We start from the raw sequence: 27,277 nt of genomic DNA on the forward strand, positions 1-27,277 counted from the left end.
AGTACTTTTATAATTATTATTATCAAAAACAACATGGTATTACCATTATGTCCAAAAAGACAATGTTTTATTATAGTATTATTTTAGAAAAACATTGAATTAGCCAAACAACCATGGAATTTTACCATGTCCCAAAAAATACACGAGACTTTTCCCACTGGTCATAGGCTACAAAAACTTTCCCCTTCTTTAGAATTTAGAGACAAAAGATGCACACTTTCAGCATCGGGTATTGATTTGTTAATCTCACCCCCCCCCCCCCCCCCCCCCCCACGCTCTGGGTCCGAGCTGGCGCCAGCAGAAAGCAGTGATACGCCCTGTAGCTATAGTCCCTCCTCAGTTCTCCACATGGGACAGGAATAAACCTGCATATCCCACATTCACCCTGGGAAGAGAGTGTGAGAAAGTGTTATTTTTTTCTTCCCTTGCGGTGAAACTAAACTGTGGAGGGAGTGTTCGCTCCTTTCATTTTTTTTCAGACCCACAATAATTTGAAGGAAATCTCCCCCTCGGTACCTGCGCGGAGGGATAATATCAGCTGCGCGTGCGCGTGAGAAGTCATTCGGAAGAGCGTGCTCTCAGAGTCCCACGCGACGGTGACGTCAGCGGCGCGCTACAAACGGAGAACAGAGCAGAGTTTCCCACGAGCGGACGCTCTTGAGAGACGTCGGGATTTATTTATTGATTAACACGGATATTTGTTCGAACTCTCCTGCACTTTCTGAAGATTTAAAGAAGACTTCTTGGGATCTATGAGAGCTTCAGGAAGGATTTTACTGAAGTTGTAACGCCGAGGCGGAGTTATGAACCGTTTCTTGGTGAAATTAACGCTACTGACGGCAGCATCGCTCGGGACGGTGGCGCAAGGTATCATACACCAACTAATAACATTTCACAATTACATAGTCGTATGATTCTAAGTGAATTCATTTCACACTTCTAAGTTTTTTGTTTTTTTATTTTAGTGATATTTCCTCGCAGCTTGTGATTCGAGCGTCACTTGTTGCACAGAACAACCTGATATTGGGATAAACATAATATTATTTTCTGCAAAACTTTCTCTCTTACAGCTCCATTCATTTTTTTAAGTCATGTTTTACTGGCATGGGTTTTGCATGATACAATTGTGCCAAAGTCTCTACACAATGAGCAATACCTGTCTGTTATGAAAATATAACGTTAAATCAATATTGAATAGAATAGTGCATGTTTATAAAAGGGTGTACTAGACCACACGTTTTTCTTATTAATCTGAATTGTTATTTATCTCTTTCACTCTCACTTGTGTAACTCTGTTCTTGTTACCATGCGTATAACCGTAAAGATGACAGATTTATGTCTTCACGTTAAAGTTGAGTAACTTCAGAAGTATCCCTGTAACTTTTTGTGACAGTGCTAGTGCTTGATTTCTGTAGTTATTGCGGTTGTTTTTTTGGACGTTGTCTTGTCTCTGGTGTTTGATTGAGCTGAATAGTGTGTGGAGTCTGGAGGAAAGCGATCTGTGCTTGAATGAAGGGAGGAGGAGGAAGGGACTGTGCTGTTGTTCTCGTGCGCCGGTAAACAATAGCTCGAGACAGTGTTTTATGAGCTCGTGCTGGACTCTGATTTCTTTTGTCCGCGCGGCGTGGGCTCCGCAGCTGTCGCGCGCGCCCCCCCTCCACACACACACACACACACACATATACATCAGGTCACGCACCCGTGGAGGAACCGAGAGCCTGACAGACAGGGGAAATGACAAAACTAGACAAGACTAGACAGGAAACGAAACAAACTCTTAAAAAGTGATATTCTGCACAATTTAAACTTGAGGTAGCTACACAAATTAAGCAAAATATCCTAACAAGAAGTCATTGAAATTACTATTATACAAATATAATTTAGTTTTTATATTTTATTTAATTTTAATTTCATTTTATATATTACCTTTTGTTAAAATTTGTAATATAAATAATAAATCCATTGCATAATAATATATATATATATATATATATATATATATATATATATATATATATATATATATAGTTCACTTGGCAAAAAGTGTGTGAAATCCATTGTACAACCTAGTCTGTGCATTGACATTTTAAAGAAACAAAAGAGAAAGAAACAAAAAGAGGATCAATACTGGTGGTTTAATCTGTAATGAGGACTAGTCTGAGAGCTTTTTCTGTAGACGGTTGTCACCAATTAAAGACGGCCTGCAGGCAGCTGGTTTCATTCAACAAGTGCACAACTGCAGTCTAAAGCGACTGGCCTAGATGCTCTGTTAATCCTTAAAGTGTGATGATACACGCTCCTGCGAAATAAATATACTTCCTTCCATAAATGGACACATTTGGCTTATTAAAGCACATTGAATGCCCTCCCAGACTGCAGAAAGTCAAGATGTGTCAGACCACTGTCAGCTAAACTTAAACTAGTGTAAAGCTGATATATTAATACTGAAACGTGAAGACTGTATTTTGAGTTTAAACCCTTGTTAAAGGCTGATGGCCACATGGAGAGGGGATTGTGGAGGATGTGGAGCTATTTCCAGGCTCAGTGTAGGATAACTGGATTTTTCAGGATCTCTTTTGATGAATAGTCAAGAACCCCCCCCCACTCCTCCATCAAAGTCAGTTATTCAGAGCCCAACAAAAGGCCAGTGGCTCTTCATCGGGGCCACAAAACAAAGGGCTCAGGTCCCTTTATTGAAGTCTATAGGTGGTGAGGTTCTTTTGTGAGGAGTTAGCATGTGTGTTTGCATTGACAGGTGTGCTATGGGATGCACAGGTGGGTGGGTGTTCGACCTGGTTCGTCTGCTGGTGATTTGTGTGGTTTAGTGTGTGATTGTTGGGATGCACTAACAGATGTTTGTCTTTGTGTTTAGGGCAAAGATGCTCAGAACACTGTCAGAATGGAGGAATATGTGAACTCAAGCCGAGTGGAGAAGCATCATGCAGGTACGTTACAAAAACGTATTCCAAAAAAAAAGGAAGTTTTTCGTCTGATGTTGTACACACTCTTAAAAAATAAGAGTCCTGAAGGGTTCTTTGAGGAACCAAAATGGTTCTTCGATGGCATTTCTAAGCTTTATTTTTAATAGTGCAATCTCAAAAATAAAGGTCCTTAATTGGCATCTGATTCTATGAAGAAATTTTACCATCCATGGAATCTTTCCATTGTACGAAAGGTTCTTTAGAGCATTAAAATGTTCTTCACATTAAGGAAAAGCTATTATTTTAAGAACTGTTTACTGAAAAGTTCTTAGATGAACCAAAAAAAGTTCTACTCTCTTGAAAACCAAGGTTCTATATTGATATTGATGGTTCCACAAAGAACCTTTAACATTTCAGGGAACCTTTCCATTCTACAAGAATTCTTTAGATTATTGAAATGTTCTTCACATTAAGAAAAAGTGATTCTTTTAAGAACTTTTTAAACTGGGGAACCAAAAATAGTTCTTTAATGGCATTGCTGTAAATCCCCTGTTTTGGAACCTTTATTTCTAAGAGTGTAGGTTTCATGTTCAAAAAATAACTTTTCCTCTCAAGTTCTGTGACCTACAATCCAAAACACAGATCTAAAAACCTAACGAATCAAGAACTTTCTGATTCTTCAAACAACCATATAGCAGCTCAGTGGTTCTGTGCTGACAACTAAAGAACATTCATTTTAAAAAGAGTTGCACACAATCTAGTAAAACGCCAGTAGACACCATGCAAACTCAGTGTAGTGAAGAAAAGTGTATGTATACCTGTGTATTTGTTTTTAAGCTGTAATCAACCACTTTGAGATTCCGTCTTTAGGCCCAAACCCCATCTTAGCAACCAGACAAAGCTGTAAGCATCTTGCGAGTGTGTTTGTGTGTGTGCGCATGTGCGAATGTGCACGCGCCCATAGTCATTCTGTTTCAAACTTAAATAAAGGACCCCCCTACCAACCCCCCAGTAGTCCGTTGGTGCCCTGCTGCAGTGGGACGCTGCTTCTGTCAATGTCTATTCATGCCATTCAGCCCAACAGCTGGCCCTCACCTCCATTGTCTCACACACGCACACGCTTAGCATGGAATAAAATTTGGTTTTATTCTCATAGGATGCATATAGAGAGATTCACTATGATTTGATTTGGCAATCAAAATCAGAACATGTTTGTTTTGAAATTGTTTGTTTTTCTATCTTTGTCGCTTTTGTTGTATGTTTTCTTACACCCGGGAGGCTGTGTGTGTGTGTGTGTGTGTGTGAGTGAGTGAATGGTGTCTTTTTTGGAGGGCAGATGGTGGAGGGGGTAATAAGATTGCAGGAACTCATGAGAAAGGCCTCAGTGTGTGTGTGTGATGCTTTAAAGAGGGGAAATTTAAAAGCAAACAAGTGTGAGAGACCACGTTTAGCCACGCTTCCTGTTCTGCATTTAATCATGCATTTTCTAATCTAGAAGATGCCTTGTATTATGCTTACTTTGTTTTAAATTAGAATACAAGCGCAACCATTTTTTTCCTCTTTTAGTGAAAATGTGAGTCTATTCCTGTGAAAAAGTTTCTGTTTCCATTCTAGAGTGTTCTGATTGGTTGCTAGGGTGTTCTGGGTGATTTATATGGTGATTTGACACTTTTTTTGTCTAGGATGTTCTGTTTTTGGATGGTTGCTAGGTCATTCTATTTGGTTGCTTACTGATCTGTTATTTTAGTCTTTTGTTCAGTGCAAATCAATGGAGTTTTTTCACTTTTTTTATTGCCTACAATGAGCTGCTCCATTTGAGGCAATGTAGCAATGTTTAATACCCTAGTGTTCCAAGGTTTGTTCAGATCTGTAATGCAGAGAATGAGTAATTATAACAGTTACGGTTGCATTATCAAATGGCACTAATTAATGAATGAATCAGTCTAAAAAAGACGAGAGAGATGGTATCTCTCAGTAATGAGTAGTTCACAGACACATTCACTGGGGGACAAACCCTGAACATCCTGTTGTGATGATCCCGATGATAAACAGGAAGAGCGGGGATATTTTGGATCCTCTTTTCTACCATAAATATCTTCTATGAACTTTGACGCCTTTCCTGTGTGGTCCGGTTCTCAGCCTTGGAAAATGTTTGTAACTGGCTGGTGTTTGTGTGCACGAGCGTGTGGGGATTTCTCTGACTTGTTGCATCTGAATTGAGGTGGGCGCTGCTAGACTTGGGTAAACTTCACGTGAACTTCTGACATTTCATGAGAGGATGTCCTACTTTAGTCAGTTGAGGAGTTAAAGGTGCCTGTGATGATCGTTGATGACAGATGAGGTTTGCTTGATTTTCAATGAAGATAATGTGCAGGGGTGAAACTCTGGCACTGAATGTCTCCGAATGTAGTCGTACTAGATTACATACTAATTCTAGACTCTGAAACTTGACCTTTTTGGTTGATGCCATATTAAAACCAATTATTGCAAGTATTTTTAGGTGTGGTTGGAGTTATGGGGGTGTCATATCAGTGTCGGTTGTGTTTATAGTAGGTTTAGTTAACAATAACAACATTGCTGCACAGATCACTTTAGTTAATTAAAATAAATCAATCATTTATTTATTTATTTAAAAAATATCAAATTGTATTACATGAAATCAGATAATAATAAAAAATTAATTAAAATGAAAGCTTAAAATAAAATAAATAAATACGAATAAAAGCTAATGAATACTGTATAAATACTAAAATAACACTGATGTACAGTCTTGTAAAACATCTATTTGTCATGTTTTTAATGGTAGTAATGTTTGTAATGGTAGTTCAGTTCTTATTGGGGAATAATATTTGGTAATTGAATCCAATCCTGTATTAATCAACAACTTCTAAAAGCAAGAGTTCTGAAATCATTTAGAGCACTTTGTCTTTCTAGATCTCAGATGTTCCTGTCTGGACAAAAAAAGTCAACTGCTCCAACCAGTTGAGTTTCTAGGTTTTTGGCTTTGTGTTTTAGTGATATAAGTGAATGCAGTTCCAAAATGTGTTAGAATGCGATTAATAATAGTTAGTTTTAGATTTTCAACCATGATTAAGTGTTCTATAACTCCTGATGATTCCAAAGGCAGGTGACATCACTTCTGGAACTTCTGGAATGTTAGAGCGCAGGAAGTTAATTGGAAGTGTGGAATTTGTGATCTTCTATCACTGGTTGTGATTGGATTGGTGACAGCTTTTGGATGGGGTGTCATCATTTTGAGACTAATCTAATACATTTGTGTGTGTATTTCGAATGCATCGTCATGCTAGAAGCATGTGCTGTATTTTGGGGGGGATGATGTGCATTACGAAAGCTATTTGTAGAATGAATCGTAATGTTTGTGAGCAGGAGACAGAAAGACATGCAGACCATATGTTTCTAAATTAGTCTTTCCTCCAAAACTGTGTGAAACGGCATCTGGCGTCTGGTTGCATGACATTTATTGCGTAACTTCCACATTAGAGAATTTCTCATAAACTTCCATGTGATGCATTTAGTTTGAAGTGTGGTTTTGCATGCACCGTTTATAGTTAGCGACGTGCTGTCCTGTGGTCATCGTCTCAGAACTGAAATATGCATGTGAAACCTATAACTAGAGTTCAAAATGTAAGCACTGTATTTTTCCGTTAATTGAAATAAAGTGAAATGTTACAGATAAATGTAAAACATAGAATGACTAAAACCTAATATAAACTGAAATATGAAAAATAAAACCTAATTCCAAATATTAGTGAATGCAATATAAATATTATTAAAAGTTAAACAAAATTTTTGTTTTGTTTTACATTTTAAAAACTTAACTTAATCAGAAATATTGCCTTTGCAAAAACTGAAATAAAAATAATTTAAGTAATAAAATGACTAAAAAACTGAGATAAATTTTTTTAATGACATTTTTCATATAAGTGAAGAGCGACTCCGATCAAAGACAAGATCAATGAGTCATTGATGAAATCAAGTTATTTTTTTTAAATGGTTGAAAAGTGTTTTGTTATAATGCCAGAAACAATCTAAACAAATATGAAGAACAAATAAATAGCCTAAAAGTTTATCAGTTCTTTACTTGTATCATCAGAACATCACCTGATTCTCAAAGTCATGTGTTTGTTAAGGTGTAAAGTATAAGACTATGTCTCTGAGGGCCAGACGCAGAAAATGAAAGTTTGTTGTTTTGATTCACACCAAGGGCAGGAAGTCTGTGGTATGAACACACACACACACACACACACACACACACAGAAGGCAGCAGCAGATGGTAGACCGGCCCACTGGAATGGGGGGTCTGTAGCCTGCAGTCACAAATGTGCTCAGGGGTCACAGGTCACTGCAGCATCTGTTCAGAGTCGAATCTCACACGCACTCCTGCTCTCGGACCTGTTGCCACGACGGGCTGCAGATGACTTCTGCTTCTGTCTCTGGGGACAAAGAGAGACAGACTGTGTTAATGCCTCAAGTAAACTCACACACACGCATCTGCGCATGCAAGTGTTTGCCATGGGATGTCTTTATTATTAAACTACTGCACGTCAATTAGCAAATCAAATTTATTGTGAAAAGGCTTACGTGTGTGTGTGTGTGTGTATTACTCACCCACAATATTGATATCTTTTAAAATGTATATAGAATTTATAACTTTATATATTGTGTAATACATTTTATTATTATTTACTTTTTATTTTAAAGAACTCATTCTTTAAAAAAAATTCACTATTTATAAATAAATATAAAAAAAAGTATATGTATGATTTTTAAATTGTTTTTTCCTTTTAAAGATGAACTGAATTTATTAAAATGCACTGTACTACATACAGTATTGCGCTTTAAAACCTATTATATTTATATATTTATTTAAAACCTAAATATTTACTTATAAATAATGCTTATTCGTATAATAAACATTTTATTAAATGTTATAACATTTTATTTAAAAAATAAATAAATTATTTTTTATATAAATATATTATTATTATTATTATTATTATTAAATTGTTAAAACATTTTAAATATATATTTTTAAAGTTTTCCTAAATTTTTTAGAACAATGAATTCATAAAAGCACAATTTTGTTTTTGTAAAGAAATTCTATATTCAGATACAAACTTCTGCCATTACAAAAAAATGAATTCATTTTGAATTTGAGAAAGAAACATTAAACACTAAGATTTTGATATATTCAGCCCAGGCCTGTGATATGTTTAATACAGACTGAAGATAAGCACACAGAAGATGGAATAAATGGAAATGATGAATATGGATGAGATCAAATCATACCAATGGAGATTCTGTGCTGATAAAAGTGAGATATCAGCAGCAGGAGTTTAGGAGGGGCGGAGTTTGATCCTCTCTTGGGAGCTGCCTTAGTGACCTTATGCCACTCGCCATGGCAACAAGCTTTGGGGGAGGGGCAGAGTGCAGTGGGAGGGGCCTAAAGCACAGCTGCCCTTATTTATGCACACACCTGCTGCAGCTCAAAAAAAAAACACACACTCCCATGAATAAAACACTCTGCATTTACTATATCTTACTGTCTACTTTTTGAAATGATCTTTATTGGCTGTTGAAGAAAGTGTTCAGATGTTCGGTGTCATATGATGTGCTCGTATGTGTTGATATGAGACAGAAAGAGAGAGCATGTGACACTGTGTGGGCTCCTGATTGCCCTGAGGAATGAAGATGAGTTTGAACAGTGTCTTTCTTTCACACACTGTTTTATACGTGTGCACACACACATAGGTTCACTTGGCCGTCTGAGTGAAAACATATCACAGACGTCTGCACTTTAACTCATGCATTTCTTAAATGTAAAAAATAAGATTTTTTTTTACTTGAAGGTTTTCAATCGATGACTCATGACTAATTAATGTCTAAATATGTATGACCACAAGCCTAAATAAACATTAGAGTCAATGTGTGTCATATTTAGCTTATTTTAAGACAAATGTGTAAACTTATTGTTAATTATATTATAATCTCTGTGTGTTTTGTTTCTTGAAGTGTCCTGCAGACTTAGTAAAAACTTATAAATATGAATTAATAAATGCGTTCAAATATATAAAACATACGAAAACAATTATCATTACTTTAACCCTTAACAAAAGTATATTGTTATATTTTAATTGTATGTAATTAAAATATAATTATTATATATTTTATTTTATTATAATAGTTTTTTTTCAGAGTGTCCTAAAATATATCCTTTTTTATATATATATATATGTTTTTGCTTTTTAAAATATATTTTAATAATGTGTGTAAAAAAGCTTTTTTTCATATTTAGCATTCTTTAAACTTTTTTTGTTACATTTTGTTCTCAAACTATTAAGTAATAAAATTATAATCTGTGTGTGTATAATTTTATAATATTAAAATAACTAATTAACTTGTTTTTTGTTTGTTTAGTTTTCTTATAGACCCTGTAAATGCATATGAGTTATAAAATAAACGAATATATAATAATATAATTAGCATGCCGATAATGCTTTAAAGAAATATTTGCGTTCTTGTGAATAAATTTTTTTCCCAAAATGTTTTACTTGACTGTTTTGTCACGTTTATCTACTTTTCAGACCATTTTGTTCTAAACAGTTAAATAAATATGAATTGTTCCATGTTTTGTGTCTCTTCAGGTGTCCTGCAGACTTCGTCGGCCCCCAGTGTCAGTTCCCGAACCCCTGCAGCCCGTCGCAGTGTCTCAACGGAGGCACGTGTCGCACACGGATGAAGGGCAATGACCTGGAGCTGTTCTGTGACTGCATGCTGGGATACAGCGGCCCGCTCTGTCTGACGCCTGTCAATAACATCTGCATGGGCTCTCCGTGCCGAAACGGCGGGACATGCTCTCTGCTCACGCTCGAGACCTTTACCTGCCGCTGCCCACCTGGATGGTCAGGTACACGTGCATAAATCACCCTCGTCCTCATGGGTTGCATGTAGTGGTGGAACCACTCTTGGGCTATATTTTTAGCAACAGACAAAAAAAATTATATATTTTTCTTTAAAGCCAAAAATCATTAGGATTTTAAGTAAAGATCATGCTCCATGAAGATATTTTGTATATTTCCTACCGTAAATATATCAAAACTTAATTTTTGATAAGTAATATGCATTGCACCCATTTTTTTGCACCCTCAGAATCCAGATTTTCAAATAGTTGTATCTCTGCCAAATATTGTCCGATCCTAATAAACCATACATCAATGGAAAGCTGATTTATTCAGATTTTCAGATAATGTATTAATCTCAATTTCGAAAAAATATAGACACTTAAGACTTAAGTTTTGTGGTCCGTGGTCACATGCGTGCCGAACTGTAGGGCCTGGTTTGTACAGATCATCTGTTGCTTGATAAGTTAACCTCTGTATTTCTGCAGGTAAAACATGCCAACAGGCTGACCCGTGTGCGTCGAACCCCTGTGCCAACGGCGGGCAGTGTTCAGCGTTCGAGTCGCACTACATCTGCAGCTGCCCTCCGAACTTCCACGGACAGACGTGTCGGCAGGACGTGAACGAGTGCGCCCTCTCGCCCTCCCCCTGCCGAAACGGAGGCACCTGTATAAACGAGGTGGGCTCGTACCTGTGCCGCTGCCCACCTAAATACGCCGGCACACACTGTGAGCGCCTCTATCACCCGTGCCACCCCTCGCCCTGCAGAAACGGAGGCACCTGCTTACAGACCAGTGACAACACCTACACCTGCACCTGTCTGTCAGGTCAGTGATTTCCCATTTCTCTCTAAATTCAAATTAGACTAAGCACATTTTTTATTGAATAGGAGAAAACAATACTTTAAAAATAAATAATTGAAGTTTTATAGATAAATATATTTGTTTTTTATGAATGAAAAAATAATTATAAATACCTAAAATATAATATATGGTCATTTGTGTAAATAAATATGAATTAGTTTTTATAAATAAAAATCTATATTTTTGTTAATACATTAATGAATAAATACATTTTATTAAGTGAAAATATAAATTAATGTGTACATTTTATAAACACAACAACAACATTTGATGTTGTTAAAAAATAGTAACAACAATAGTTTGTTGTTCTTTAAAAAAGAAATGAATAGTACATTTCATAAACAATAAACAATAATTTTGATAAATGTATGAATTAACAAATAGTTTATATAAATGTAAAAATAAATGTATACCTTTTTATATAAATGACTGAACAAATATTTTTTTGAATGAACCAATATTTGCTCTGAATTAATTACTAAATATTTTAATGAATGAATGAATTAATAAATAACCTTTATGAATTAATTAATCACCTGTGAATTAACCAATAATATAAATGAAGGATTTAACAATTAATTTTTGTTTTAAATGAATTAATATTTTTTTTATAAATGAATACATTTTACAAATAAACGAATTAATAAATAAATTAAAACCAATAAAATTATTTATATATATTTATTTTTATATATTTATTTTACATTTCAGTTTAGTTTGTTTTATCATTACCATTATTTATACTTCAAACTGGTTTTATTTCATCCCTTCCTGCAGAAACAGTAGTTTTTGTCTTTGCATACGTTAATAGCTCTGTATGTGCACAGTTATTCATTAACCGTTTGTCTGGATGCAATGCTTTTTTTGTCTTGGTTTATATTTAATCCCAATGAGTGAGCTAGTCTCTCAGTCTCAGTCAGTGACTCGAGCACATAAACAGACCTCCGGCTCTTTGATGTGCACTGAATGTGAATGGTTTGTCTCTCGCAGGGTTCACGGGTCAGACGTGCGAGCACAATGTTGACGACTGCACCCAGCACGCCTGTGAGAACGGAGGCAGGTGTATCGATGGCGTAAACACCTACAACTGCCACTGCGACAAACACTGGACCGGTACTACTTAATAATACTAATAATAATAACTATACAGTGCAATAACGGTTTAGCATGCACCTCACATGTGACCTCTGACCCCTTCCTCCTTCAGGTCAGTACTGTACGGAGGACGTGGACGAGTGTGAGCTCTCTCCTAACGCCTGTCAGAACGGAGGAACGTGTCACAACACCATCGGTGGGTTTCACTGCGTGTGTGTGAACGGCTGGACGGGAGACGACTGCAGTGAGAACATCGATGACTGCGCCACCGCTGCGTGTTCACCGGGAGCCACCTGCCACGACAGAGTCGCCTCCTTCTTCTGCGAGTGTCCACACGGACGCACAGGCACGTCTCATTCAGCAGCTTCCACCTCGGTCACTTACTGTTTATAAACCAGTCTTATTCTAGTATTATTTATATCAACTTTTTTTATGTTATTATGGGCTTTTGTCTTTTGTTTTTATATTTAAGTTGAAGTTTTAGTCATTTTCATAGCTCTATTTATTTTATTTCATTTTCATTTCAACTTGTTCTTATTTTATTTTAGTTGCCAATGCACCATTTCTACATTTACAGTTTGTTTTTCATCTAAAAATTATTCGATCTTTTATTTGATTTTAGTAAATTTTTAGTTTTTTGATTTGAGTTCAGTTTATTTTATTTTATGAGTATTATTTATATTTCATTTGTGTTGCATTTCTGTCTATAAAACCATTTTTAATTTCATTTTATTTAGTTTTATTTAATTTTTAAGTTTTGTAAAGTTTGTTTCATTCCTGTTTAGAGTTTATACAAGCAAAAGCTTTTAGTTTTCTTTTACATTTTATTTTATTATTTTGTTTTAGTTCAGTTTAGTTTCGTTTATAGGCTTTATTTTCATTTAGTTGTTTAATTTCTTTTTATACATCCAAGAGCTTTTATTGTTTATATATTTTATTACATTTTATTTTATTTAATTATTTTGTTTTAGTTCAGTTCAGTTTAGTTTATAGGCATTGTTTTTATTTAGTTGTTTAATTTGTTTATACAATCACAAGCTTTTATTGTTTATATATTTTATTACATTTTATTTTATTATTTTTTTTTATTTCAGTTTAGTTTATAGGCATTGTTTTTATTTAGTTGTTTAATTTATGTTTATACAATCAAAAGCTTTTATTGTTTATATATTTTATTGCATTTCTATTTTATTTTGTTTTAGTTAAGTACATTTTACTCAATTTTAAAGACATTGTTTATATTTAAATTTGATTTATTTTTATTCTACCTAAAAAACAATAGTTTTTGTCTAAGCATACATTAATATTTTATTTTAGTTCAGTTTATTTAATTTATTTTCATCTATGAAAACCATCTCTTTTATATATCTACTTAAATTCAGGAACCAATACCAGTTTTTAAGTTTTTGATTTTAGTTAATAATAAGAAAACTGTTACCCACAGGTCTTCTGTGTCACCTTGATGACGCCTGCATCAGTAACCCATGTCAGAAAGGCTCAAACTGTGACACGAACCCAGTGAGTGGAAAAGCCATCTGCACCTGTCCGCCCGGGTACACGGGATCCGCCTGCAACCAAGACATCGATGAGTGCTCGCTCGGTAAGAATAACACATGATCCATTAGAAAGCACATTTAACACAAGACAGTTTTGCTTTACGATACTGTTTGCATCTCAGGCGCGAACCCATGTGAGCACGGCGGACGGTGTCTCAACACTAAAGGCTCGTTCCAGTGCAAGTGTCTCCAAGGTTATGAAGGTCCACGCTGTGAAATGGACGTCAACGAGTGCAAGTCGAACCCCTGCCAGAACGACGCCACCTGCCTCGACCAGATCGGTGGATTCCACTGCATCTGCATGCCAGGTACGAGTCTTTAACCTCTGACCTGCAGCGAAAGCACATCATTACTGTTGTTCTAACCGACTGCTTTGGTGTGTAGGTTACGAGGGAGTGTTTTGTCAAATAAACACAGACGACTGTGCATCACAACCTTGCCTCAACAGTGGAAAATGCATGGACAAGATCAACTCGTTCCACTGCGAATGTCCCAAAGGTGACTGCAGCACTGTTGTTTTTAGAGATCTGATCATAAAAACTAGCAATGAGGTGAGCAAGCAAAATAAACATGGCATGCATTTCCCCCTCCAGGGTTCTCTGGGAATCTGTGTCAGTTGGATGTGGACGAGTGCTCCAGCACACCGTGTAAAAATGGCGCTAAATGCACAGACGGACCCAACAAATACACCTGCGAATGCACTCCAGGTACTTTTAGTCAAATTCTGCACTTTAGCAGCCCATTCATAATATTAGTTGTGATAATCTCTAGCATCAAAAACATATCACAATTATTTTGGTTCAAATATTCCACCTTACTGAACCTTTAGAATTTGGAATTTTTATTTTAGGAATTCTATATGTCATTTTAGAATTATTTGTATTTTATATTCAATAATATTTAGCATTGCATTTTTGGTTTTCATTTTAATTTAAGTTTGTTTTTGTCATCATTAGTTTTTGTTTTAAGTATTTTATTATTATTATTAAATGTATTTTTATCAACAATTTAATTTTTTTATTTAAGAATAATTTATTTTATAGTAATGTTAATACTCTAACTTATTTCACTTAGTTGACAAGGTAAAAAATTTCAATTAAATTTTATTTACATTTTCAGTTAAGGTGTGTTATTTTATTTTAAATGATATTTTTTTTTGTTAATTTAATTCATTTTTATTATTTATAATGTTTTTCTGTTATTCTATCTTTTTAATCTTAACCTATTCCATTTTGTTTTGTTGTATTTTATTTTTTATTGTTTTATTTGTATTTTTCATCTTATGTTTTATTTCATTTTCCACACCAAAAACATTGAGGCACCCTCAATGACATACGCAGCCTATGTAGAAATGAGACACACCTAGTAAATAAATCTATGTAAATTCCCCGTATTATGATTGGCTAACCTCTTCGCATATGTAATGAGTGTCACTTCCAACATTCTAAATCTGTATTTTCAAATGTACTTCTGCAGGATTTGCTGGCGCTCACTGTGAGCTGGACATCAATGAGTGTGTGTCGAGCCCTTGTCATTACGGTGTGTGTCGGGACGGGGTGGCCGCTTTCACCTGTGATTGTCGCCCAGGATACACGGGCCGCCTGTGCGAGACCAACATAAACGAGTGCTTGAGCCAACCCTGCCGAAACGGAGGCACCTGCCAGGACCGAGAGAACGCGTACACCTGTACCTGTCCTAAAGGAACCACAGGTAACACATGCACGCTCATCAAAACGCTTGTGAAAAATATAACGAGTGAGTTTATTTAATCATGTCGTGAATGCATCCGCAGGGATGAACTGTGAGATAAACATTGATGACTGCAAGAGTAAGCCGTGCGACTACGGAAAGTGCATCGACAAGATCAACAGCTACGAGTGTGTGTGTGAACCCGGATACACAGGTGAGTCAGAGCAGCATCTGTGTGTGTGTGTGTGTGTGTGAGAACAGGTGAACAGGTGGCCAGCGAAGTGCAGAGCTTGTGTATCAGATAACAGATACGACTTGGGACAGAGACTGTCTTTCCCAACTGGGACACACACTCACACTGGTGTGCTTTACATTAATGCTACGGCCCAAATGATCACAAGACTGACCCTTTGTATGTTGCATTTAAGGAGAAGGTACAATAGGCCTGTTATACCATGAATATAGGACAGCAGCAGGAGGATTTTCACAATTTAGCACAGAATCAAGTGCCTCTTATACCTATAATAAAACCATAAGAACACAGTTTAAAACAGAACTTTATTTTATGTAGTTCATCTCGTTTTCAACATAAATATCTATTTAAATAACACTGAAACACTAATTTTTATATGCCTTAACTCACAAGTAAAAAAAAACTAAAACATTTAAGGCTGTTGTATGTCCCAGTATTGCAACTTTACTTTATTAAGCAATAATATTGCTCGCAATACTTTGTGCAAAATAAGTGGAGGACAGTTTTCAAAATAAGTTTTAAGAGTTTCTCTACTGAAAATGCACTGAATGCAAAGCCAAAACAGCAGGTTGAAATGCATGAAAGTAAAAAAAAAAAAAATATATATATATATATATATACATATACATATATATATATATATATATATATATATATATATATATATATATATATATATATATATATATATATATATATATATATATATATATATATATATATATATATATATATATAACATTTAAATAAACTAATTTAGTTAATGCGTGCATGCAGACAGCAAGCATAGACAACATTAAACACTATTTTTTTTGTGTATATACAGTATTTTTGTCATTTAAATGCCTTATTTGTAACTTTTGCTATATACAGCTTTAAGGACTGATAATGCCCATTAGCCTCTGCACTATGTAAGATGGGGAGGACAGTTTACTTTTCCAGCCTCAACTTTTGCAACTTTTTCTACTACAATGGCACTGAATGCAAAGCTGAAACAGCCTTTTTATGCATATACCTACGAGTTAATAAAGAATTTTGAACTAATTAAATTGACTAGATACTAATACTTGCATGCAAATATTTTCATTCTTGAATCTTTAAGTACAGAAATTGTCAACTTTATTTTAAGAACTTATATGGCTCAAAATCCTTTGTGCATATAAGAGAAGTAAAATAATTTTTAAACATCAGTTTGATTTATTTTCCTATTTAAATAGCTTTGAATGCATGTTTTCCAGTGTTCTTTTTCATTGCATTTAAATTATTTAACATGGCCTCTAATGCCTTTTGTTTGTTTTTAAATAATATATTTCTTTAATTTATTTTTGAATATTTAATTTTTGTATGTAACAGTTATCAGTCTGTGGGTGCTTCAAATGAACAGGTGTTGTTGTGTTTTAAAGCATGACCTGAACACTTTTGGAGTGGTACTATAGGTATTGTAGTGAGTATTGTACTCCGTTTAGTGTGTGAGAGAGAAACTGCAAGTAAAGTCCCATTGTTGGAGAATCAAACAGTTACCCATTACCCTACAGAGGAGGGGTGTGTGTGTGTCGAGGGGGTAAATGTTGTTCAGCCGTGTGTGAAATAGGGTCTGTCCTTTTGTATCCGCAAACAGCGCTCTGTAGGACCTGCCCTCCCCTCGGCGAGTGTGTGAGGGGTGTGTGAGCGGGTCTGAAAGAACGAATGAAAGAGCACAAGAGGGTGGAGGAAATCCTTTGTGCATTCAGAGCAGGCTGGAGATTTGGGATGGGGCCCACACATACACACACACACACACACACACACATACACACACACAAAGGCAGGCGAAGAACAAGAGGACAACACGCATCAGAGTCCCAAGGAACATTCCTTTACTGTGCATTTCCACTCATTGATAGTTAAACGTTTCAAACTTTGGGTTGGATCACTGGAAGACTTTGGAGAGCATCATATGTGATAAATGCAGTGAGGAAAATGATTGAGAGTCTTCTCAACATACGTGAATGTTATGTGAATCAAATATATGGCCCTTATGTTGTTTTACCTCCTTAACTGTCTTAAATAGGTCAGAATTGGTCATTGTTCAAGTTTCCTCAGTTCATTTATCCGTCTTCTCCCTGTGTGTGTGTGTGTGTGTGTGTGAGCGAGAGAGTAAACTTTAAGTTTCAGTTATAGTAATTAAAATGTAAAAATGTTAACCTTTAAAAATGATTATATATTACATTGTATTATATTTAATTTAAAAAAAGTATTATTCCAAATGGTATTATTGTATTATTTCAAATAAATGGAATTCTTTCAAACTTTCTATTCATTAAAAAATCTAAAGCTAAATGTAATGCATCACTGTTTCCACAAAAATAATAAGCAGCACAACTATTTTCAACATTGATAATACATGTTTGTTGACTAACAAATCAGCATATTATTATGATTTCTGAAGATCATGTGACACTGAAGACTGGAGGAATGATGCTGAAAATACAGCGGCGCATCACAGAAATAAATTACATTTTAAAATATATTCACATAGTAAACAATGGTTTTAAATTCTAATAATATTTGACAATATTACTGTTTTTACTGTATTTTTGATCAAATAAATGCAGCCTTGTTGAGCATTATTGACTTAAAAGCATCTTTTAGAATCAAATCAAGTTCATCCTATAATAGACTCCACTGATTATTCAGTTGCACACAGAAATAAGTTGCATTTCTCTCGTCTTTTCTACACATTTTTCCACACATTGTTTTTTCTCATAGGCTCAATGTGTAACATCAACATTGACGACTGCGCGTTGAACCCGTGTCACAATGGCGGCACGTGCATCGACGGCGTCAACAGCTTCACCTGCCTGTGTCCCGAGGGTTTCCGTGATGCCACCTGCCTCTCCAAACACAGCGAGTGCTCCAGTAACCCCTGTATCCACGGCAGCTGCCTGGACCAGATCAGCAGCTACAGATGCATGTGTGAGGCCGGCTGGACGGGACGCAACTGCGACATCAACATCAACGAGTGTCTGTCCAACCCGTGCGTGAACGGAGGCACCTGTAAGGACATGACCAGCGGCTACATGTGCACCTGCAGAGCCGGCTTCAGCGGTAAGATGCTGCATCCCAGTACTTCCTAAATAGTCTGGAAGATTAGTCCTAATGGCTTTTCGTAGTATGCACACTTTCTGGTTCACAATCGTTTGCAGTACACAAGAGGAGGAGTTTGTGACGGTTCACATTCAACCCTTTAAGTTGTATAGATTTTTTTTCTAATTGACATAAATTAAATGCATTAATGCATTGAATTAAAACTCAAAGAGCTGATTTTTAACTTAAAGATATGCAAAGAATTTTAAGATGATTAATATAGATAGATTCTAACGCTTGCATGCAAACGGTGACAGGCTGTGTGAAATTTTATGATTTTTTAAATGGATTTAGTATTTTTAAATTTTACTGCAGTGTAAATATTAAATAATGAACATATAATATAATAATATAAAATATAATAAAATTATATTCAAAAAAGTGAAAAATAAATACAAATAATAAATTACAAGAAAATTATATATTTTATTAATAAATTAAATAGAAGTCTTTATTTTTCAAAAAGCACTTTTGCATATAAATTGATTTGACTTAAATTGTATGACAGTTTTGCCTGGTGAACGTTTTAAGTATTCATGCAATTTTTCTTGCCTTTAAAAGGTAGACTTTTTTATAGAAAAAAAAAAAAATATATATATATATATATATATATATATATATATATTAAAATGATAATGTATTTTAAATGCATTATTAATACACAAGATTAATTATAATATCAACATATATATATAAACTAAATATTAATGAATTACACAAAAAATAATAAAATATAAAATAAAAAATTATTGATTTATAAAAACGTTAATATGCATTTGGTTCAGTGGATTCTGAAGATTGCATGCATGGCTAAATTTCTTTTAAATAAATGCATTTTTTAAATAAATTTAAATTTGAATGCATTAATAAAAAAAATAATTCTTAATGTAAGACTATGTAACATAAACTTAAAGTAATAGTAATTGTAAGCTGATTATATTGCACAACAGAGTAAACATAGTATGTCACAATGCTGTTGTGCTTTATTGATACACACCCAAAAGCATGCATTTCCCCTTTTGTTTATTTCTGCATTTTGTGGGATCTGATGGTATGTGTTTTTCTTTCATTTAGGTCCCAACTGCCAGACAAATATTAACGAGTGTGCGTCCAACCCCTGCCTAAACCAAGGCTCCTGCATCGATGACGTGGCCGGATTCAAGTGTAACTGCATGCTGCCTTACACAGGTACAAACACACACGTAACAGCCATTGTACAGCTGGTTCTTGTTTTGAACCGGCAGGTTTTGTAGAGGTGTGTGTAAGAATGTCAGGGGACGTCATCTAACAGCACTGTGTCGAGGGTGGCTACTCAAATAGGTCAATTTCCTGTTTGGCCCCTTCCTGTTTCCTGTTGAGGCAAAGAATTGACAATAGAAGGAAACAACCAAGGGACTTCCTTTTTAAGCTGCTCACTATGGAAACAGATAAGGAAGTGCTTGCAGGAGCTGAGCTGGAAAAATCAGGCAATAGAAGAGCGAAACTGAAATAACAAAGAATCGACGGGCATTGCATTGATTTGGAGGAGAAAACTGCAGAATTCTGGGTGGATTGTTTAATATACTTTAACTGGTAGCAGAAAACATATTCAAATTAGCCCAAACATTCAGGGGATGTATAATTAGCTTTTGCAGTGTTTTCCTGCCTCTATCAGTGTTATTTTAGTATCATGCACATACTATTGTAGTCAACTAGGCTTATTTTTTTATTAAGTTATTTTTACAAATTATTTTAGCATCTGTTGAATTTCTTTTATATTTTTATATTTGTGTTTTTCATTATTTTATATGTTCAATTATTTATTTTATTTTAGTCATTTTTTAACAACTTCTGTATTGTTTTAGTCATTTTAATTAGATTTTGTTTTGTTTTAAAAAGTTATTTAGGATAATTTGAATTATTTATTTTTACTATTTAAATGTGTAGTAATGTTTTTCCATTTTTCATTAGTTTTTTATTTGTTATTTTAGTATTACATAATATTGAATATTTGAATTATTTTTTTATATATATTTTTTCGTTTATTTATTCATTTTACACTTATATAAATTATATTCTAGTGTTGTCATTTTTTTAATAAACATTATTTTAGTAATAAAGTTAATAATTATTTAGGAATATGTTTTTTATTATTTTCTGAATGTTTATTTTATTTCAAGTTACAAAAATGTTTTAAGTATTTTTTTTATATAATTATTTTTTTTTTAAATATATTTATTTGGGTTTAGTTAACGATAATAATCCTGTCCTATACGTACATTTGGCGTCAGTTTTGACACTTTCTCATTGTGTGTGTTACAGGCGAGGTGTGTGAGAGTGTTTTGGCTCCCTGTGCTCCACGTCATTGTAAGAACGGAGGTGTGTGTCGCGAGTCTGAGGATTTCCAGAGCTTCTCTTGTGCTTGTCCTGCTGGATGGCAAGGTAAGTGTGTGTGAGATTATGTGCATTTCACAGTTCTCCACATTTCATGATCATCATCAACCGCTGTCGTCTCACTGCAGGTCAGACGTGTGAGGTGGATATTAACGAGTGTGTGAGGAATCCTTGCACTAACGGAGGAGTGTGTGAGAACCTGCGCGGAGGATATAAGTGCCGCTGCAACCCCGGATTCAGCGGAGATCTGTGCCAGAACGACATCGACGACTGTGAGCCAAGTAAGACACGCAGAACACGCACAAATCTAGACAGCATTCTGGTCAACATCAGACGGTGCTCTTTAATGCTGTCTACGTAGGCAGCTTTCTTACTTTTAAAATATGTAAGAAAAAATCTTCTGTCATTGCACTTGTTTTTCTTGATTTAATGTGCTTTATTGTATATTTGTATTACTAAAGAAGTACAAATTAAGCAAAATAACAAGTGCAAGTGGTAAAGTAAAATAAGGTCTGAAAGGTAAATAAAAAATAAATAAATAAAACTGAATAAAATGTTGCTTTATTTAAAAAAATAAAAATAAAAAAATAAATATATATATATATATATATATATATATATATATATTATATTATATTATATTATATATATATATATATATATATATATATATATATATATATATATATATATATATATATATAAATAAATGTTTTGCAAATAAAGCAAAACAAGTGCAAATGACAAAATTAAATTATTATAAAGGAAAATACAATGAAATTAATTTTATTTTTATATTAATAAAATGAATATTTAAAATTATTTAAAAAATTGTAATATTTAATGTGCTATATCTGCACTTTTTTAATAATAAAAAATTTACAAAAAGCAAAATAACAAGTGCAAATGGAAAAATAAAAGTAATGTAAGAATTAGATTTAAAAAAGTGAAATAAAATAAAATAAAGCCATTTCTGAATAGACCTAGTAATAAAGTAAAATAAAAATGTATTAAAAAAATTAATGTATTAAAAAAAATTATATAAAATGTAGTATGTAACACAAATAATTAACAAAGAGGAAAAGATTATGTGGCAACAAACTACAGTTATTAGTAATAAAGACTGAATATGGCAGTGAATATGGCATTCTTGTCTTTCTCAGATCCGTGCAGTAACGGCGGTGTGTGTCAGGACCGTGTGAACGGCTTTGTGTGTGTGTGCTTGGCTGGATTCCGTGGAGAGCGCTGTTCAGAGGACATCGACGAGTGTGTGAGCGCCCCCTGCCGAAACGGAGGGAACTGCACCGACTGCGTCAACAGCTACACCTGCAGCTGCTCTGTAGGATTCAGCGGCATCAACTGTGAGATCAACACCCCCGACTGCACCGAGAGGTAAGCACAGCACCTTAAAATTAAAATGCATCGCTTTGCTTCTCTCTTGCAATCTCACTCGGTGTTGTTTCTCTTCTCCAGCTCTTGTTTTAATGGCGGCACATGTGTGGATGGCATAAACTCTTTCTCATGCGTGTGTTTGCCGGGATTCACCGGGAATTACTGCCAGCATGACGTTAACGAGTGTGACTCGCGACCGTGTCAAAACGGAGGCACTTGTCAGGACGGATACGGCACCTACAAATGCACCTGTCCACACGGATACACTGGACTCAACTGCCAGGTACACAAACACACACATCTGCAAACAAGTCTATATGTATAAAGTGGTGCATATTTAGTCATTTATTTCCGGATGTCTGTTTCAGGGTCTGGTGCGCTGGTGTGACTCGTCCCCCTGTAAGAACGGAGGCTCATGTTGGCAGCAGGGGGCGTCTTTCACCTGCCAGTGTGCCAGCGGCTGGACGGGCATCTACTGTGACGTCCCCAGTGTCAGCTGTGAGGTCGCTGCCAGGCAGCAAGGTAACCATCACTACTAAATAGACTGACCCAAAACACAATATTATGCATGAAGAAACAGCAGGAGCTTGATGGAAAACTAATAATTCGAATTCGAATTAAAATGTTTAAATAACTGTAAAATAACCACAATCAACATGCATAAATATTTTAATAAATAAATGCCAGGTGACCACTTACCAATAATGTGTTATTATATTAAAGTTTTAAAATATATTACATGTCCAATAACCAATTTATAAGTAATACATTTTACTTACCCAATTTAAATAAATTATTAAATATAAATATTTTTTGCAATATTTGTCATTTCTGACAATAGATAATGAATGAATAAAAATAAATGAAATAACTTTAATAAACTTTAATAAATTACTACATTGATTTAATACATTTTAAATACTTTTTGGATCAAAATTATTACTCTTTTGGCTAGATGTAGATAACTTTTTTTGTGTACAGCAAGCTGAAAACAATGTTTGCTACATTAAAATGCCATATGAAGTGTCATTAAAAGTTGATGGGTTTAATTTGCACGTTTTCTCAGGAGTGCCTGTGGCCGTTCTGTGCCGTAACGCGGGTCAGTGTGTAGACGTGGGGAACACACACCTGTGCAGATGCCAGGCCGGATACAAGGGCAGCTACTGTCAGGAGCAGGTGGACGAGTGCATGCCGAACCCCTGCCAGAATGGAGCCACCTGCACCGATTACCTGGGAGGATACAGCTGTGAGGTAGAAACACACACACACACACACACACACACCTGTGCAACATCATCAGTGCTGGAGTCCATTACTGAGTCCATGACACAAATCACATGTTTTAGGGAATGTAATGGAATTATTTTTAGATTTTTAGAACTTTGGAAACTGATAACATGGAATCAGTTACTTTGAGTTCCACGAGTCTAACGTCCGTTTCTCTCTTTCAGTGCGTTCCTGGATATCACGGAGTCAACTGTAGTAAGGAGATAAACGAGTGTGTGTCTCAACCCTGTCAGAACGGAGGAGCCTGCATCGACCTCATCAACACGTACAAATGCTCCTGTCCGCGGGGAACGCAAGGTACGGACACATTCACGCGCTCACAACCGCTGGATTCATCTCTTCACGCTTCAGTAGGTGAACTGTCTGATTGTTTTCTCTGGCCGTGTTTGCAGGGGTTCACTGTGAGATTGACGTCGATGACTGTTCCCCGGCCGTGGATCCGTTAACCGGCGAGCCGCGCTGTTTTAACGGAGGCCGATGTGTTGACCGTGTTGGAGGCTATGGCTGCGTGTGTCCGGCTGGGTTTGTGGGCGAGCGATGTGAGGGCGATGTCAACGAGTGTCTGTCTGACCCCTGTGACCCCAGCGGATCCTACAACTGTGTACAGCTCAACAACGACTTCCGCTGCGAGTGCCGTACAGGATACACCGGTACAAACACAAATGATCACATTTGCATTGATAATAAATGTTTATCAATGAATATAACCAGTATGATTGCAGTAGGCACTAGATTATTTAGTGTTAGTGAATTTCAAACAAAAAAAATAAATGCTAAGGCTATATTTTGCATGCAAAATGTAAATTCTTAAGGATAATTTGACATTTTTCAAGCATATTTTCCTGGCAAATTTTTATTACTTCAATGCAGACAAAATATTTTGATTTATTGGCTAATATATATACTTACTGTATCATTATACATTCTAACTGTATTTTCACTATATAAATTAGAAAATTTAAATTATACTTCACATGTGTAATTTAAATGTAAACATTTATTTATTTGCTTGATTATATCTGAGAAAAATATTTCTAAGTATACTCACAATATAATTTTCAACTTAAATATATTTATATTATTAGCAGAAATGAACAAAAACTGATTTTTTGGCTTCAGATATAATTTATATCTCAAACATTACAAACTTAATTTCTTGATTTATTTATACATTTAGTAGCAAGTATATGAAGTATGCTTAGTACTGTACTGAACAGATATAATTTAAACATTTTACTTATTGATTTATTTATAAATTAAATACAACAAAAACTGATGCAGTATACTTAGAATTAGATATTATTTAGAGCACAATTACATTTTATTCATTGATAAATTGAATACTTATAAATTGATAAATTGATAAATTACATAAAACTGATAAATTACATTTAATTATACTTCACAGATATTATTTATTTTCACATAAATTAAATTTAATGCAACAAAAACTATGAAAAGTACTGCATAGATGTAATGAAGTATTTAAACATGTTTATTTATTGCATTTAGGTGAGGAAATTGTTTTTTTTTTTTTATTTAGTTTAAATGTGTTTTATGTATATTTATAGGTAAAAATTGATAGCCTGAATGCACTGTAAGTCGCTTTGGATAAAAGCGTCTGCTAAATGCATACATGTAATTTAACATTTTTTTATTTTATTTAATTTATAGGCAAGCGCTGTGAAACGGTGTTCAACGGTTGCAAGGACACACCATGCAAAAACGGAGGAACATGTGCTGTAGCAAGCAACACCAAAAACGGATACATCTGCAAGTGTCAGCCGGTGAGTAAAAACACACATTTACAGCTAATGCTATGATTTGAACATCACATAAACTTATGGATCAGTTTAGAAACCCCTTTGAATGCGCTCTCTAATCTTTGGCTCTCTCTCAGGGTTACTCTGGCTCCTCCTGTGAATATGACGCCCAGTCCTGCGGCTCCCTGCGATGTCGTAACGGTGCTACCTGTGTCTCGGGACACCTGAGTCCTCGCTGTCTCTGTCTGCCGGGCTTCAGCGGACACGAGTGTCAAACACGCATGGACTCGGCCTGCCTCAACAACCCCTGCTACAACGGCGGCACCTGCCAACCCATCAGCGACGCTCCGTTCTTCCGCTGCTCCTGTCCATCCAACTTCAACGGACTCCTCTGCCACATCCTTGATTACTCCTTCAAAGGAGGGCAGGGCCGAGACATCGCCCCGCCGGAGGTGGAGATCCGGTGTGAAATCACTCAGTGTGAAGGCAGGGGTGGAAACGCCATCTGTGATACCCAGTGTAACAATCACGAGTGCGGATGGGACGGCGGCGACTGCTCTCTGAATTTCGACGACCCGTGGCAGAACTGTAGCACCGCTCTGCAGTGCTGGAGGTACTTCAACGACGGCAAATGTGACGAGCAGTGCGCCAACGCTGGGTGCCTTTATGATGGATTCGACTGCCAAAGACTGGAGGGGCAGTGCAAGTGAGTGGAATCTATTTCTTTATATTTTTATGTATTTGTATTCTTTATTTGTGTTACTGTTTTACCATATAATATATTTATAATTAAACATTGAGTGTTATTTATAGTCTTTTTTTTTTGCTTCATCATTAGGGGCTTACTTATTTTTTTATTAGTATTTTTTATTTGATATAAATCTTATATTTATTTAATTTTATTATTTATTACATTTTTGCTGTTTTATATGTGTGTGTGTGTGTGTGTGTGTGTTTAATTGTATTTATTATTATTTTTGATTACTTCTTCATTAAGGATTTAAATTTTCATTAAGTTTTTACAATCTTTTATTACCTTTGGGAAATAATAGAAAAATTGTCAAATAGAAATGGAAAAATCCAGGTGGGGAAATCATGAAATAATTATTAATGAAAAATGATTAATTAATGAATAATGAAATGTTTCTTACAATATCAAGGCTGTCACAGGTTTTATTTTAGCATTATTTATGTCCTACTATATTATTTAGTCATTTATTTTGTATTTTTCAATTTTCACTGTAATTTCAGTTTAAAGTTAGTTTAAATTTTAGTTTTTATTTGAATTTTATTTATATATATATATATATATATATATATATATATATATATATATATATATATATATATATATATATATATATATTAATAATTACTTTATAATTACAATTTTGCAGCCTTTTATTACCTTTAGAAAATGCATCCTATAATATTATTAATAATAATAATAATTGCATATAATAAAATTGTAAATACTACAACTAGAGAAACCAGTGGGAAATTGGCCATTCATTAAATTTTTTTTTTAACCTTAACCATACTTTTACATTTAGTCATTTAGCAGAACGACCCTAACCTTCGCTCTTTATCTTCAGTCCGCTGTACGATCAGTACTGTAGGGATCACTATGCAGATGGTCACTGCGATCAGGGCTGTAATAACGCCGAGTGTGAATGGGACGGTCTGGACTGCGCTGATGACGTTCCTCAGAAACTGGCCGTGGGAAGTCTGGTTCTAGTGGTCCACATCCAACCAGACGAGCTTAACAACCGCTCCTCGTCTTTCCTCCGCGAGCTGAGCGGACTGCTGCATACTAACGTGGTTTTCCGCCGCGACGCTAACGGAGAGCCGCTCATTTTCCCGTACTACGGCAGCGAGCACGAGCTGAGCAAGCACAAGCGCTCTGATTGGACGGACCCGAAGCGCGCCAGGAGAAGCCTGACGGAGTTCACGAAGCCCCGCCTACGACGAGAACTCGATCAGATGGAGATCAAAGGGTGAGTGAAAGCAAAACACTGTTAAATCTGAATATTTACATG

General features: G+C 35.2%; 1 protein-coding gene across 1 annotated transcript in view; it reads left to right on the top strand.

Moving 5' to 3' along the window:
* Nucleotides 1-511: 511 nt before the first annotated feature.
* LOC127985807 (neurogenic locus notch homolog protein 1) overlaps nt 512-27,277 on the top strand; it is a 33,259-nt gene continuing 6,493 nt past the window's right edge. Inside the window, exons 1-25 of the mRNA XM_052587975.1 lie at nt 512-867; nt 2,873-2,945; nt 9,587-9,849; nt 10,330-10,668; nt 11,695-11,817; nt 11,912-12,145; nt 13,244-13,399; nt 13,478-13,663; nt 13,740-13,853; nt 13,949-14,062; nt 14,832-15,065; nt 15,148-15,258; nt 18,046-18,384; nt 19,498-19,611; nt 20,725-20,844; nt 20,925-21,077; nt 21,960-22,188; nt 22,270-22,471; nt 22,557-22,710; nt 23,255-23,439; nt 23,640-23,772; nt 23,868-24,125; nt 25,150-25,262; nt 25,376-25,944; nt 26,834-27,235. Of these exons, the coding sequence (XP_052443935.1) occupies nt 804-867; nt 2,873-2,945; nt 9,587-9,849; nt 10,330-10,668; nt 11,695-11,817; nt 11,912-12,145; nt 13,244-13,399; nt 13,478-13,663; nt 13,740-13,853; nt 13,949-14,062; nt 14,832-15,065; nt 15,148-15,258; nt 18,046-18,384; nt 19,498-19,611; nt 20,725-20,844; nt 20,925-21,077; nt 21,960-22,188; nt 22,270-22,471; nt 22,557-22,710; nt 23,255-23,439; nt 23,640-23,772; nt 23,868-24,125; nt 25,150-25,262; nt 25,376-25,944; nt 26,834-27,235 (4,982 nt within the window). The 5' untranslated portion in view covers nt 512-803. The remainder of the gene's footprint in view (nt 868-2,872; nt 2,946-9,586; nt 9,850-10,329; nt 10,669-11,694; nt 11,818-11,911; nt 12,146-13,243; nt 13,400-13,477; nt 13,664-13,739; nt 13,854-13,948; nt 14,063-14,831; nt 15,066-15,147; nt 15,259-18,045; nt 18,385-19,497; nt 19,612-20,724; nt 20,845-20,924; nt 21,078-21,959; nt 22,189-22,269; nt 22,472-22,556; nt 22,711-23,254; nt 23,440-23,639; nt 23,773-23,867; nt 24,126-25,149; nt 25,263-25,375; nt 25,945-26,833; nt 27,236-27,277) is intronic.

This window comes from Carassius gibelio, chromosome B21 (genome assembly GCF_023724105.1).
Source record: "Carassius gibelio isolate Cgi1373 ecotype wild population from Czech Republic chromosome B21, carGib1.2-hapl.c, whole genome shotgun sequence".
Lineage (NCBI taxonomy): Eukaryota > Metazoa > Chordata > Actinopteri > Cypriniformes > Cyprinidae > Carassius > Carassius gibelio.